Source organism: Pleurodeles waltl, chromosome 3_1, assembly GCF_031143425.1.
Source record: "Pleurodeles waltl isolate 20211129_DDA chromosome 3_1, aPleWal1.hap1.20221129, whole genome shotgun sequence".
NCBI lineage: Eukaryota > Metazoa > Chordata > Amphibia > Caudata > Salamandridae > Pleurodeles > Pleurodeles waltl.
Window position 1 is genome coordinate 669,969,630 of NC_090440.1, and position 16,533 is coordinate 669,986,162.

The 16,533-nt window shown below is 43.7% G+C and overlaps 1 protein-coding gene across 1 annotated transcript in view; it reads right to left on the reverse strand.

The window, feature by feature from the left end:
* Nucleotides 1–16,533, reverse strand: part of MYRF (myelin regulatory factor) — a 385,038-nt gene that overhangs the window by 234,888 nt on the left and 133,617 nt on the right. Inside the window, exon 2 of the mRNA XM_069223234.1 lies at nt 985–1,069. Coding sequence (XP_069079335.1) covers nt 985–1,069 — 85 coding nt within the window. The remainder of the gene's footprint in view (nt 1–984; nt 1,070–16,533) is intronic.

Here is a 16,533-nt window from a genome sequence, read left to right on the forward strand (position 1 = left end):
TAAGGGAAAAGGCTAGATGGATTGGCTCATGTGGCTCCATGGGATAGTGGAGTGGTGCTCTTTGGGGTTAGGGAGGATGCTTTATGGAATTGGGAGATTATGCTCTGGAGACTGGGCGATGATGGTACAAGGAATTGGTGAGAGGCTCTGAAGGTTTGAAGGATGATGCTCTAAGCAATTGAGGTTGATCTTCCAGGAAATTTGGGGCTGATTTTCTGAGGGACTGGGGAATGTTTTTAGGTATTGGCAATGAAGCTATTATGGGCTGGGCATTGAGGCCCTGGGGATTGGGATGAGGTGGTGGTTAATTGTGTACAACACATTGAGCATTGAGTGATGGCGCTCTAAGGGAGTCACGGTAATGCTGGTGGATAGGGAGATGATGGTCAAACAGATTGAGAGTTTGCACCCTGCAGAACTGCTGAGAGATAATCCTTGCTGCTGTGAGGGATTGGTAGATGACAAGATGAGTGATTTGGGGGTGTGCTGTAGCTCATTATGTTCAAACGAACAGGGAAAATGAACTGAGGGATGGTGTGTTGTTCTTGGGGACGACGGCTGCTTCTCCAAGGCAGGGATGGAAGATGCTCTGAGAGATTGGGGATAATGCACTGAGGGTTTGAAGTAAAGGTGCTCATAAGAACTTCTGATTACCATGTGAGGGATTGTAAATAATGCTCTGAGGGATTAGGGGAGGTTCTCTGAGGGCCTGAGAGATGCTCCAAGTACTATTTGAAGTAGATGGGTAATCCTCTGAAAGATTGGTAGAAATTGCTTTCTAGGTAAGTGGGCTGATGCACAGAGTGATTAGGGTTGATGTTCTGATGGATGATGACTGGAGGAACCAGGGTGATGCTTTTAGTGATTCTGGGTGACTCTTGGATTTGGGGTGAAACTGTGCAGGTCTGAGAACAGCGTGATCAGCATTGTAAATGATGCTATGCAGAATGTAGTGGAAGTATTGTAAATAAGGTAGGCACTCACATGTCTGCCGAGTCCTCCTTACTGATGTACTCTTCAAGGATGCTGGTGTCGATGTTGCTCTCGAGGGGTCCGTTTATGTCATGGCCTGACAGAGACAAAACAGGAGAAAGAGTGACTTTTCTATGGCACAGATCTGCTGAAACAGGCTAGCTGTGCCAGCCTTCCTCTTGTTACCACGATCACCGTGTCAATTCGTGGAAGGGCTGACCCAGCTTTTCATCTTTTTGAGGTTGATTGACTTAGGTAACATTGACACCTGCCACCCTTGTTGGGTGTGTCTAAAATGCGTCAGATAGAGTGTGTGGATGGCGTCAGAACGAAGAGAAACGTACACCGCAGATTGGTCACCATTGTGGTCTCCCTGGAAAAAGTCCTCGAAAACATAAATATCTTGCGAGCACCAGGCTAGAATTTGTTTATGTATTTGTGTGTTTTGTAAACGCTGGTTGCCATCTTATGATAACTGGTAGAGTTTTTTTCTGAAGACCTCAAAGTAAGACAAAACAACACAGTAGTTAAAGAAGCCATTACATTCCAAAACGACGATGTGGTCAGTTTAGTTTTAAGGCGTTTCTTGAATGTGATGTAATTTGGCTCAGCTCTGACTTAGAGGTCCAGGGCGTTCCACAGTTTGGGACCCGGTACTTTCAAGGGTCAGGTGCAATATTTTAGCGTTGTAGGATAAGTGTTCTATTGAAGCCACATGGTATGGCGGAGTGGGGCCCGCTGTTTCTTTATATCTGCTTTTGTTAGGCTTTTATTGTTGAATAATTATTCTCTGACTATTAATTAAGCAGGAACAATCCACCCAAATCAGATTTGTTATGAATGTGTCTAGTTGAAAGTAAACTTTTTAAAAAACACATTAAACTATACAGGGGAACTAATATGAAAAAGATTTTCTACCCTAAATCTAATTCCTTTTGAATGGGCGTTTTATACCCCCACTAGCAATTCTCACCGCTGCCAGAAGCAAACCAAACTGAAAATGGGCATTTCTCTAAAAGTAGGCAAATAAAGACATTGTGACTACTGCTCCTCTTCAACCACAATCATGCCAACAAGCACTAGCTGTCTTCTGAATTTATTTTCCTAACAGGAGACAGTAAATCTAATAGCCTCTTTCGACCTTTCAGAAGCCTTTTGAAGCGCACATACTTGATTTCCATGTTTCGAAACTAGTCACAAATATTCCGGTCTAACAATGAATAATATAAAACTGTGCTATCCTCTTCGGTGGTTGTACTTCCACCCTGTAACTTGGTTTAATATCCCAAGCGGTAATTACACTTTCACGGCAGTCGCCTAACCTTAAGTAATAACAAAAAAAGAGCTTTCCAATTACTGCTGACAGCGAGGCTTAGCTTCCACCTACAACTAGAGCCGAAGTTAAGTGCTTCCACTGGAAATAGTGCTTGTAATGCATTTTTTGGCTTGTGGCAAAACTTCAGCAAGACTGAGGTGGATATGGTGGCAAGCCGTGATCATGCTTAAAGACCAGGGGCCAGATGTATCAAGCAATTTTGCATTTGCAAACGGTGCGAATCGCAAAATTCGGCCGTTTGCGAATGCAAAAATACCTTTCAAGATGTATGAAAGGCATTCGCTGTGCAATTATAAGGAATCGCAAAAATATTGATTCCTTAAAATTGCGACCCCATTTAGAGAATCTCAAATTGCGATTTTCTTATTAGGAAAATCGCAAATAGGGAATTCCTATTTGCGATTTCCAAAGCACATGTATCAAGCATTTCCTAAATGCAAATTGGGCATTTAGGAAATGCAATTACCACCAAATCCAATTTTGTGGTAAGCATGTGCAATTTAAAAAAATGCATTATAAATGTATCTTTAAAAATGACATGTAGCGCGGATGTGTCAAGATACTGTTAAATACTATAGGCCTTATTGGTTCACAGCAAAAATTATGTTAGGTTCCTTAGCTGTGTTTTGATGACTAGGTATGACAAAGCAAGTAGGCCTGACTTATTTATTAAGAAAGGTTTGTGCTAAAGGCAATAGCCTTAAGAGCAGGACATTATTATACTGCTAAAGCCTGTAGGCAAACATTTTGTTTTACAGAATCTCACAGATTACTATAGTCGGCAAGGGTTTTGGTGTTGATGACGAACCCAACTCATAGGGGTAGTAGCTGTGCACTGCACTAGTCCTTATTAGGCTCTGTTATGGGGGCTCCCATATTGTTTTGACAACTGTATTGTTTTCTAATTGTATTACTGTATACCCGATGCTTGTGAGAAAGCCTATGCCAAACACAAAGAAAGTCTGAGGTGGTTATGGTGACAGTCCAGTGATGAAGGTTATAGGCCTGATTATTTGCTATGTAAGATTACAATAACAGCAGTAGGCTTGACAAACAGATGGTGAAAAGCATATGTTAAAGTCAATAGGCATTTTTGGGTGGACTGTTATTACTCTTTTTCAAAGCTTACAGGTAGGTTTTTTTTTTTACCTGGAATTCACAGATTACCATCACAGGTTTTAGAGATGTTTACCTCCTCTGGCAAATTGTGAGTGTGGGATATTTGCACTGTAAGAATTCTTGTTAGACCTTCTTAGGAGGTTTAGTATTTTGCTTTTCCAACTATAATGTAGAATACTTTTGTTATTTTATGGCTGTATGTCTGACGGTTGCCTTGTGAGAAAACTTAAACTCAATGTATCAGGCCTCAGCTGGTTATGGTGACAAGCCAATGATAACAGCAATAGGCCTAACTGGTTCACTAGAAAAAGATTCTTCAGCTGCTATATGTTCATCTGTTACAAAGGCAGTAGGCCTGATTTATTTACTATGTAACACTTATGTAAAAGCCATTAGTCCTTTATGGGTGGATTGTAGTTGCACAGTATTAAAGTCTGCAGTCAAGTATTTAGTTACATTAAATCTTACAGGTTATCTTTATAGAGAAGGATTTTAGTGTTGATTACCCCCTTACCCACTGTAGGAGTGGAGAATTTGCACTGTAATAATTCTTGCTAAAATCTCTTCTTCAGAAGGCCTGACAGGCTTAGAATGAGCACAAAAGCAGTACGTAATACATGCATTCATACATACATCCATATAGCTAAATGGAGGGCCTTTGGGTTAGCCCTCTTCTGCCTTTGTTCTGTCTTGAGTGTCATTTACACTCTGCTTTCATCCATGACAGTGTGCTGCATGGGGCAATCAATCAGTCCACATCAGTCATCGGTTCTCTTGCCCAGTGAATGACAGTTGCTGATCAGATGTGCACATCCACCTGAAAATGAGTGCTCTTCAGTGTCAGGGTTGGTTGGCTGGCCGGTCTTTTAGTTTTCAGATTCATCACTTTACAGTTACCCTATCATATGTTTGCTTCTCCAGTTTTTATTTTAATGTTTCTTAAAAAGATAACACAGCTTGCTTGTTTGCAATTATTTCACCTGCAGCGTACATGGCCAATTCCTCTAAAACAGGTAACCATTATGGTATGCTGTTGTCCATATTGTATCATTGTTTTACTAAGACGGCCAACACATTGGCTCTAAAACTGGTGGCCAATTTGGAACTCTATAACAATGATAGACTATGGAAAATAATCTGCAAGACGGACACCCGCTGCTATGTTTAGTTTTGTTATAGCAAGCATTTTTGGCTATGTTTACAGTGCATATCTTGCATGTGCTGTTGAGGTTATGTGTAGTTTACTGTGGTTGTGTTAGACAATGAATACAAGAATGTGTCAGTAAATGGAATAAAGGACGCATGAGTGCAAAGATGAGTGACAGAGGGAATTATGATGAATTCCTGAGTGCCTAAACCCATCAATGACAAGAAAGGCATTTACATTCGTTGCCAATGATTGTTGACTATTTTTGCACAATAAAAAGTAGCAAAGTAAACGATTTTCGAAGAAGCGGTTTGAAATGTTATTAAATACTGGCCTATGAATCCTTCCTCTTAATTAGAAATTTCTGTCAGATTTCAGGAACTTCCTTTCTAAAATTCTGCACCCAGTCAAGGTTTATTCTATATTAAATACATTCAACAATTTCAACAGTAAGGGGTGATTCCGGCTGTGGTGAAAGGGCCGTGTTATTTGGACTTGCAGTACACTGCACTGTTCCTGCAAGACGTGACGCCACCTGCAGAGAGGGTGAGGAGACTGTAGGGAAGGACAACTCCACTTCTTTGGGGAAACATCAAGCGCCCCCTGCTGGTGGCGTCGCAGTCTTGCCTTGCCCTGTACTGGAGAAGAACTTGGACACCCATGCGTGGCGGCCTGCAGGGTTCCCGCAGTTTCTGTTTATATAAACTTCTCCGTTATCTGCCTCCTTCGCACGAGGAGTCCGCAGTGATCTGGGGACCGAGCCAGCTGAGACTGCCAAGGAGGTTGGTCAGAAAAGGTGGGGTTATGAGCTCACCATTAAAACCAGTGTCTGTCCCTGGAATAAAGGTAACCAAAGCAGAGCACTGCCCACGCGGTGCCCACGAAGCTCACTCAAGGTGCCCCTTCTCCAACTTAAGGTCACTCCGTTGCTCGCTTCCTGTGGCGTCCGAAGCCTCCCAGGGAGGCTAAATTCTCTCGTCGAGCCCCACTGTCTTCCCGTACACCCCAATGCCTACTCCTGCGAAGTTATTTGATTGATAAAGTAGTATCCCGATTACAATTCTCTCTCCCATCCTGCTATGTAGTGGCGTAACAAAGGCCCCCACAGTCCCCGCGGTGTTGGGGGCGAGCTCCAGGGGGTGCCCCTCATCCGAGCACATTGGCCTGAGAGATCCTGAGCGAGCCCGGAGGGCTGCCTCTCCATGTTCCCCCTCCCTGGCGTCCCCCTCCAGTTTCCTTACGCCAGTGCTGCTATGTGTATTTGTGTTATGTTAAATGTAAAGCGCCTTAGTGACGGCGGGCGCTATATAAGCATGTTAAATAAGAAAACAAATAAAGACACTTTTAATCTTGAAGGAAACACATTCAGCAAACTGACTCCCCGCTTGAATGAGTGGCATTAAGATCGCCACACTGCTCCATTCACCGGGCCACACGCGATGAATAACCGAGTCAACCCTCCAGGCAGCAGGTTACACACAAATCTCTGCTGAGGGTGCACAGCCCACGGAGTTACCTTACTGGATTTGTTGCTAAACATGAACTTGGGCTTTTTTCCCCTTGATAAAATCTCCTCCCCCGAGGGTCCTGCCCACCAGCCCCAGAGCAGACCCAGCTGGCGAAACTGCCAAAAAGAATTAAGAGTAAAAATACCTTCAGCTGATAACAGCAGCAGAAAAGGCGAAGCTATTCTCCGTGAAAGAAGGACCTGCCAACGAAGGTTAACACTTTGTTTACCGGTGCTCACAGGGCTGCTTGCATTGGTTTGTCTAGGGCCGGGGGGTGCCTGCTCCGCTCGTGTCTCTCTCGCCTCAGTCTTCTCGTGTCTTTGACTCTTCCTCAGGCGTCATTTAGGGGTAGCTGCTCCTGACATCCCCTTGCAACCTCTGTTCTCGGGATCACCCGAAAGTTATGGGTATATAGGGCGCCAAGGGCTCAGCCCTCAGGGCTGGGATACATGATGTCCTTTCCACCCTCCCTGGCATTTCCATTAACCGGCGACCGTGGACTGCGCTCCTTTCCCGTCCTTTCGGGCGAGAGCTGCATCCATGGCTGACGAGCCTGGCGCGCGTCCTTGGGCTGTCCAGACCAAGGCCAAAGCGCACTTAGCAGGTGAGGTGGAATCGCTTCACTTCGCCATTTGTATACAAGCAAGGGCGTGCGATCCTGAAGTCTTGGAGACAGTGAATCTGCCACTACTCACCGCATGCTCTCACAAGACGATCTTAGATGTTCTTGGCAAAGCCAGGATTACTGTGACCTGCTGTCAGCTGTCTTTTCCATTTCTTGGTGTCACTAGACCCCCCTTTAAACTTACGGGCTTTCCTGTCTTTGTGAAACCTTCAGAAAAGACTCATTCTATCTGTTATCTGTGGAGAAGATTTTCTTTTCTCGGTCCCATCATGATTTTTATGTTAAATTGGAGCACCTTCTTTAGTTGATCGCTGAACATCTTGGCCACCTTAAGTAGCATTTTCAAAGCTTCAATCTGCTGACCCTCAACGGTCTTCCATTCTTACAGATGTGACTGTCTCCTGGATGCTAAATGTGTCCCATTTGTAAGCACGGAAGCGTTTACCCAGTCACATACACTTTCTGAGTGGAAATGGGCCTGGTTTTCTGTTGGTTTCCATCACAGGTGTACAACCTAAGCTTTCTTCCATCATCCTGAAAAGGGATCTAAAAGGCCTTCAGCAATGACTGAGCCATGTCATTCTGAGCCCTGAACGTCATGTGTGATCCTACATTGCTCTTCTTCAGTGCCAACTGCAATCTCGTCTGTTGGACCCCATGGAGATGCATCCCTGGTGGAATGCAATAGCCTCATCCCTGGTGGAATGTTGATAGCCTTCTCCCTGTCACATCCTTGGTGGATGTTGATAGCGTCCTCTCTATCACACCCCTCAGTGTAGGTCGTTCCTTCTCCTACACCACCTCCAAGACCTGGAAAGACCTCCCCTTCACCTACAAACCTCACCCTCCCTGACCGTCTTCAGGAAGAAGCTTAAGAGCTGGCTCTTCGACTGAGACCCTGCAACCTCAGCTCCCGGATAGCCTCAGGGTGACAGTGCTGTCCTATACAAATACATATTGATTGGTTGATCCTTAGTGGATGTGGATATTCTTCTCTCTTTGCCCAGTATGAAGTAGTCCGTCTGTAAAGTCTATGACAGTTTCTTGTGTATTCTGCACAGTGTGGAGCCCTGACATAGACCTCCGGATAGTGGTGCATCAGAATCTTTCCATTCTCTTTGCAGTAATTCAAAAGTTTATTTATGACGTAATAGTCCCATCAGTGTTTTTACTGAAAGTGTCTGATCTTTGCTTCCTCTGGTGTCCCAAAACTGCAGTCTTAATTTTAGTAGCTGCATTGATGAATCATTTCTAAGGTATTTGCCTTTCTACTCTCTCTCTCTGTGGCCTTCTACTACAGCTCCTGGTAGAATTAAGTGGAGAAGAGGAAGAAAGTGTTAAGGAACTTATTCTGTACATCCTAAGTGGAACCAGTTAGAGTTCTGTGCACTGTTTCTTTTCGAAGAGGAAGCAAAGGACTCTTCTGAATGGAAGTTCTTTTCCCTGTTTCTAGGTTTTTCTGAATAATTCCCCATCATACTGCCAACCAGGAGCCGTATAATTAACCTGTGCTTGTTCCTGAACTTGAATACCTCAATGCCCATAAAAGTTGCTGACTGCACTGTGCATAATCCCCATAGCCCATGTGCGTACCTGACACAGTTATGCTTTCACTGTGACACCAGCATACGTTCTTGTGGCTGGGTATTACCTTCACCCTGCTTCAGAACATCTCACACCTCTACCTGAGAGCCTTAGCTCTGCAGGCCCACGGAGATATTCACTTCATCCCTATACCTTAGGAACTAGTGCAAGAATCCCGTCCAGAAACAGAAAAATGGCAAGGTGGCAGGGGCAAGGGACCAGGGTGACTAGACATGATTTGCTCAGACAGTCCTTGTTATCTGAGGTCTGCCCCGCTGCCCAGGTACTTTTCTCTAAATAAGATACATGTTCCTGATATGGAGACAGAGTAGAGTGAGGGTGCACTTTAATTATAATGTGCGTTTCCGTGCACTTCTTCTCTTTACATCTGAACATGAAAAGAGGTTAATTGCCTTAAAGACGCCCATGTTGTGCTTCCTTTCACGTTTAATGCAGCACAGCATGATGTGATGAAGTGTGGGTCTGCATCTGACGAGACCCTCAGCCAAGGCCCAGAATAACTTATTCTGGGCAATTACAACATGGTAGCGGGATTATTTAATAAAATCATTCTTTTGAACTGCTTTTGTTTGTCACAGGTTGGTACAGATTTAATGCCAAATTACGTTTGCCAAAGAGGCCGTTGGTGTACTTTTTAGTGGCATATACAAACAGTGCATCTAATGTTGTTTAATGCACCATGTGCATTTCTCCACCACCCTCCCTTCTGCGTCGTACGAACAGGCTGACACATATGCAGCCTTGGTCTTATATGCTTTACCTTAGTAAATGCAGGATGGCAAGTCCTGGAACGCAAACAAAATCAGACCGAATGAGCTACTCATGCAACATAGGACGTCTTGAGATGTGTGTAACCCCTTCTTTGAGCTGGGCAAAGCATCCTGAAAAGGAACGAAGTACACAACCTTTAAAGGCTACTTTCTTTCTTTAGACCTTGTTACCAGGCAGCATAAAATGCCTGGTTGCAAAAGTCCTCTTGTGGGTTTATCAAAAGATTACAGGGGCTTCCAGAACGTTCATTGCTTACTATTGGTTGGCTTTATTGTCTGTCTAATTTAATTGCTTCTTATTCAAATAATTTCCATGACCCATACTTCTTCTGGTGCATAGCCTCTTCACCATTCCTTTTATTGGCTGACTTGTGTCCTTCTAATGCTTACTTTTATGGAACTTTTTGGTTAAGCACTTCATGAGAGTGCATATGTTTTCCAGCTCTCTCCCTTGTGTCCTACCACCCAAATGCATGATCCCCCATGGTCTCCGTGTAGCTTTCTCATACTTGTGCTGCTCTGTCTGTCTCATGGACTTTTCCTCTGTCCCCAGCAGTCCATTTTGCTATTCCTCGTGTTCTTCTCTCCCCGTCCCTGTGTTGCTCTCACTCTCACTCTCACTTGCTTTCCTCTTTTCCTGTGTTGCCCCAGCTCTTTACAGTGTTCTCAGTCCCCCGCACTCTGTGTTCTTCTACCAGAATCACAAAAAACACACTTTCTGGGTAAAAATCTAGCGCTCTGCCAAATATGGTGGAATTCCGTTCAGCTGGTTTGGCTGTAATGCTGTCTTAAAATTCCCTATGGAAATTGCATTTTGAGACCCCCCCTTTTTTCTCACTCCCGCTTGATAAACCATCCCAAAACTTTCAAGGAAGAACCTGAGGTGGACTGTTTTTTTGGAAAGTTTTTTGAAGATTCATCAAACAGTGACAAAGCTATTAGCAAAATCAAAAATGCTCTTCCTATGGAAAGTCTGACCTAATTATGCTGTAATATGTATATATATTTCTATACATATGCCCTCTCTCCCGAAAGATCTGGTGGGATTGGTGCCACAGTGACCTCCCTGGGGCCAAAACCATATTTGTTTAAAATCAACTTTAAATAGATTTGTTTTTTTGGGGGGGGAGCTACTGTCCTAAACGCTCTCTTTTCTTTATCTATTTTCTGTTTGTGGGGTAGCCTTCCAAACCACATGTACCTCTCTTTACTAATACCCACCTCTGAACTCTATAAACTCCTTATGTCCTTTACCACTACTTGCCCCTAATCCCTAAATACACCTACGGAACCATTAATCCCTAAATACCCTTACGGAACCCTGACTATCCTGTACCCTTACACACCCTTGAACCCTAAAAGCCCATTTAAAACACTTAACACCTTGAACCCTTCCCCAACCCTAAACCCTTTTTTAAAATATCAGCTAAAAAAAATACATGAGTAGTACAGTCCCGCATGGTAAAGTACTAAAAAAAAACGTACATAGTATGTTCCTGTCTGGTAAAGGAATGTGTGGTAATGTCATGCATTGTAAATATCATGTGATAAAGGCTGTGTATCCATACATAGTGATATAGTGATCTGCACATTAACAGCATACAGAGTGTGTGTGTGTGTGTGTGTGTGTGTGAAACCCAACTAGACTCCAGGGATTTCACTTGGAGTGGGGTGGGGGGGGTCAGCCCTCTCGGGAAAAGGCCCCCCCACCAGGGCATATATTTTTCTTAAAGGTAGGTTTATCCCTGGGGGGGCGCAATCGCACCCGATCGCGCACCCCCAGGGGTGTAAAATATATATTTTTTTAAAATGAAGTTGACAGGGGGTCACCCGTGAGCAGGGCGCCCCCCTGTGGGAGGCAATAATTCATACAGCTGTTAAAAAATATATAGATCTATATATAGATTTATCTATGTAGATATATCCATCTATCTATATATCTATGTAGATATATCATCTATCTATATCTATATATATATACATATATATATATATAATATATATATACATATATATATATATATATATATTTATAGATATGTATATACAAAGATATGTCTATAGATAGATCTATATATATATATCTATAGTTAGAGTTAGAGGCCAAAGGCCACAGCTAGGCACTTTGCAAAAAACAGGTTAGTTTCCTTTGGGGAAATGTGATGTGTCCACGTTGTGTTTTGGGGCTTTTCCTCTCACGGACACTAGGCCTACCCACACAAGTGAGGAACCTTTTTTATCACAAGACTTGAGGAAATGAAATGCTGGGTGGAAGGACGCTTGTGGCTCCTCTCAGATTCCAGAACTTTGCAGCACCGAAATCTGAATGGAAAGTGTTTTTTTGCCAAATTTTGAGGTTTGCAATGGATTCTGGGTAACACACCCTGGTGAGAGCCCCACAAGTCACCCCATTCTGAATTCCCCTCGGTGTCTAGTTTCCAAAAATATATAGGTTTGCTAGGTTTCCTTAGGTACCGGCTGAGCTAGAGGCCAAAATCCACAGCTAGGCACTTTGCAAAAAACAAGTCTGTTTTCATTGGAAAAATGTGATGTGTCCACATTGTGTTTTGGGGCATTTCCTGTTGCGGGCACTAGGGTTACCCACACAAGTGAGGTACCATTTTTATCGGGAGACTTGGGGGACTGCTGGGTGGAAGGAAGTTTGTGGCTCCTCTCAGATTCCAGAACCCTGCAGCACCAAAATGTGAGGAAATAGTGTTATATTTGCCAAATTTTGAGGTTTACAAAGGATTCTGGGTAACAGAACCTGATGAGAGCCCCCCAAGTCACTCAATTCGGAATTCCCCTAGGTGTCTAGTTTTAAATAATGCACAGGTTTGGTAGGTTTCCCTAGGTGCCGGCTGAGCTAGAGGCCAAAGAACACAGCTAGGCACTTTCCAAAAAACATGTCAGATTTTAATGTAAAAATGTGATGTGTCCATGTTGCGTTTCCTTTCGCGGGCATTAGGCCTACCCACACAAGTGAAGTACCATTTGTATCGAGAGATTTGGGGAAACACAGAATAGCACTACAAGTGTTATTGCCCCTTGTCTTTCTCTACATTTTTTCCTTTCAAATGTAAGACAGTGTGTAAAAACGTCTATTTGAGAAATGCCATGTAATTCACATGCTAGTATGGGGACCCCAGAATTCAGAGATGTGCAAAAAACACTGCTTCTCAACACCTTATCTTGTGCCCATTTTGGAAATACAAAGGTTTCCTTGATACCTATTTTTCAGTCTTTATATTTCACCAAATGTATTAAAGTATACCCAGTATACAATGAAAACCCATATCAAGGTGCAGCTCATTTATTGGCTCTGGGTACCTAGGGTTCTTGATGAACCTGCAAGCCCTATATATCCCCACAACCAGAAGAGTCCAGCAGATGTAACTGTATATTGCTTTTGAAAATTTGACATCGCAGGAAAAAGTTACAGAGTAAAACGTGGAGAAAAATTGCTGTTTTGTCAGCTCAATTTCAATATATTTTTATTTTAGCTGTTACGTTCTGTAGGAAAACCTTGAAGGATCTACGTAAATGACCCCTTGCTGAATTCATTATTGTATCTACTTTTCAGAAATGTTTAGCTGTCTGGGATCCAGCATTGGTTTCACACCTATTTCTGTCACTAACTGGAAGGAGGCTGGAAGCACAAATAATAGTAAAAAATAGGGTATGTCCCAGTAAAATGCCAAAATTTTGTTGAAAAATGTGGTTTTCTGATTCTAATATCCCTGTTCCTGAAAGCTGGGAAGATGGTGATTTTTGCACTACAAACCCTTTGTTGATGCCATTTTCAGGGGGGAAAAACACATGCTTACTTCTGCAGCCCTTTTTCCCATTTTTGGGAAAAAAACGAAATTTTCGCTGTATTTAGCTAATTTCGTGGTCTCCTCCAGGGGAACCCAGAAACTATGGGTACCCTTAGAATCCCTTGGATGTTGGAAAAAAAGGATACAAATTTGGCATGGATAGCTTATGTGGACATAAAGATATGAAGGCCTAAGTGCGAACTACCCCAAATAGCCAAAAGAAGGGCGGTGAATTTGCATACAATAAAAATTATCTGTAATGTGAATAGAGATGCATCAAAGGTTTGTTGCTTATTAATGACAGATACGGGTGCTCCTCTCGTCATTTGGTTTCTTTCAGCACATGCTCCTACAGCTCTTTGCTGTGCACCGGCAGGTGTGCAGCCGGATATCTGTGTGGTGCAAATCCAACTGCAAATATTGTAGCAGCTGTGCAGGACACATTTTAAGGGCCGCCATATACACCTGCTAGAAAGCACGAGGCACCAGATACTGAAGCCTGCCATCCTTGGTGTCCTTAGATAGCAGGTCTATCTACAAGGGCAAAAGGGTGGAGTGACAATGATCTGCTTGGCAAGAAAGTCCCGAAACTCTGTACTGCTCTTCTCGTTCCTGGCCGCTATCAGCCGCAGAGAGTATGAGCTGAGTTGCCCGCCGGGTGCACACAGCACAACACAGCAGCAAGCTGGACTGCCCTGCCACATGTGAGGAAAAGCAGCTTACTAGGGGGGGAGTGCGGTCAGGGCACCGCGTCACTGTGACGAATGTCCTGATTGGAGTCGGCGAGTAAGCAGCTGCGGTGAAGCAGGTGAAGCAGGAAAAGACATGGCCATCTTAAAGTGCAGATGTTTAATGACATTTTCAAATGATCGCTTTATTCACTGTACATAATTGTAGCTCAATGCAATTGGCAACATAAGAGAATAGTCTTTGATATTTTTCAAACATTATTTTCTCTGCCTAATTTGCTATACGTAAAGTACGTAATTTCAATATTTCTAATGGCATTCACATGATCAATAAATTGTGCAGCAGTTTAACAAGAAAATGACATTTTTACATTACCTCAGATCTGCACAAGTTTTATGACAGATGTCCCTCCACACCCTGAACGTAATAACCTGGATTTAAAAAAATGGCTGCTACGTTTATGCAATAACTTTGTAGGATACAAGCAAGGCCTGTGGCTTTATCATTTTACTGCTTTTCGACTATGAAAGACAAGCACCCTCGGAAAACACCGCCTGACATTTGACCTCGGTCTTTGAATGCCCTGCAAACGATATAAGGAAAGATATGCAGGTCTGTTTATTACAGTAAACAAGTTCGTGAAAGGATTCTGTAAACATGGCTTTGCATGGGGAGGGACAAACTAGAGCTGGGGAGCACTAATGCAAGTAAAACCAGCAAATGGGAAGCTAGACAATGTGAATTACAAACCCCAAAGCCAATGGTAGGCAACAAGCAGAATGCATTCCAGGTCAACTTTCTAAAACTCCACAAGATGTCTTTTACATAACAGACAGCTGCATTGTCTGGTAGGCTGTGACCTAAAAAAGAGCCCAAAAGTAGCACAAATATCACCCAAAGGTACCCCAAGTATAGCCCAATGGCAGAAGTGTGCAAAACACTTATTTGTTTTTTTTGGGTAGTTTTATATAGCGCAGACTTGACCCAAAGGTATTGGAGTGTTTTACATGAGCATCAGTTACATTACACAAGGACACATTCATTTTGGTTTTAGGCATGTGGTGATATGTGATTTGCCCAGAATCACAGGATGTCGATCTGGCACTGAAACTCAAACCTGGTGCCCAAGATGAAAAGTCTGCAGCTCTGACCATAATGTGACATTCTCTTCCCCTAAGTGTCACATATAATCAAGTGATCAACTGGATAAAAAAACCTAAAGATAGCAAATAATTTAAAAGTGCTTTGTCACTATTGGAGGACTCAGAAAATATGTCCTCATTTTTTTTTAGAGCACAAACCATAATTTTTATGAGAATAAGACCCTCTTATTTTTATAATTTCTAAAGGAAATGCTTTAGGTATTACAGTTTTGATTACATCAAGATGACGTCAGGTGTGCCACACTTTTGTAATAAATATAGAATACTAGCAATCTAGTTGTTCATTAGAATACTGTGGGGTGGCAGAGGTCAGGGGCACAGTCTCGGATAACTGAGGGCAGGGACGTGGGTGCAGAGGCAACAATTTGACCACACTGGGCAGGGAGGAGAGAAGGTGGCAGCACAATGGGTAATGGAGGGCAGTGGAAAGAGGGGCCCGGGCAGCACACCAACCAAGCAGGAAAGACAAGAGAGGCTGTGGCAATATAACAGACCATTGAGGGCAGAAGGCAGCTGCAGGGGCAGTACACCCATACATGGCAACAGACTCGATTCAGGCAGGAGACTCCCAATGTTTTTAAGCCAAAAAGGGCTTTATTTTATGTCTCCTGCCTAAATTCTTCTCTTTTTCAATATAAGTCAATGGGAATCAGTGCTTAATTTGTGCTTGTTGTTTCCGGTGCTGAGCACCAGCACTTATTTTTGAGGGCCGGGGCTTATTGTTCTGCCTCAAGCATTTGCTGCAAGCAAAACAAACATATGAGAAAGATGGAGAAAGTGAAAAATGAAAAAGGGTCACAAAGGGAGAAAGCAGAAAGCTGCTAGAGTGAGCTGAAGGGGCATGGAGTGGCTTTATATAGATTGAAAAGGCCCGAGATGGCTTCAGGTTTACGCCGCCTCAGTATTCCGTGTTCCCGCATTTAATTGCAGCAGCCACGTGTTTAAGAGGAGGGCTTTAAGCACCGGTACGTTTTTATTTGCAAATTAAGCACTGATGGGAATAATCGAGTCCCCAGGTATTTTTTTCAAAATCTCCCACTTACCAAGTTTAAAATGTTGGCAAGTACTGTACATTGGATCACAGAGGGCAGGAGGAATGGGGTGGGGGGCATGGACTCTCATAACAGAGGGCAGGAGGGAGATGGGCAGGGGCACCAAACTGAACTTTCACAGCAGGCCTCAGGGGTTGCATCAGCACAATACACCACACAGGGCTAGTTGGAGGTACAGCAGTGCAGCACAATGGACCATGGAAAGCAATAGGGAGGAGACAGGGCCGTGCACATGGATAACAGAGAGCAGAGGAGAAAGAGGCAAGGGCAGCAATCTGATATACCGGATAGATAGGAGGGACAGTTGCAGCATAACAGACTATGAGGGGCAGGAGGGAGGGAGCAGGGTCACAACAGTGGAGCAGACAAGGCAGGAGGGATAGGATAGGGGCCTGCACATGGAAAATGGAGGGCAGGGGAAATTGGCAGCAAAATGGATCATGAAGGACAGGCGGGAGGGAGGGGATGGGGCATGGAACTCGGAGAGGCAAGGTGGGGGTGGCAGGGACAGGCAGCAGCCATTTGACCATACTAGTCAGATGGGAAGGACATTGGCAGCTCAACGGAATACTCGGAGTAGATATGAGGGACAGTGGAAGATCAATGGAACATGGTGAGGAAAAAAAGAGCGAGCAGGAGCATGAACACAGACATCAGAGGGCAGAGGGAAGGAGGGTAGGAGCAGCAAGCTAAGAACAGAGACTAAGCAGGAGGGCAATGATGGGGCA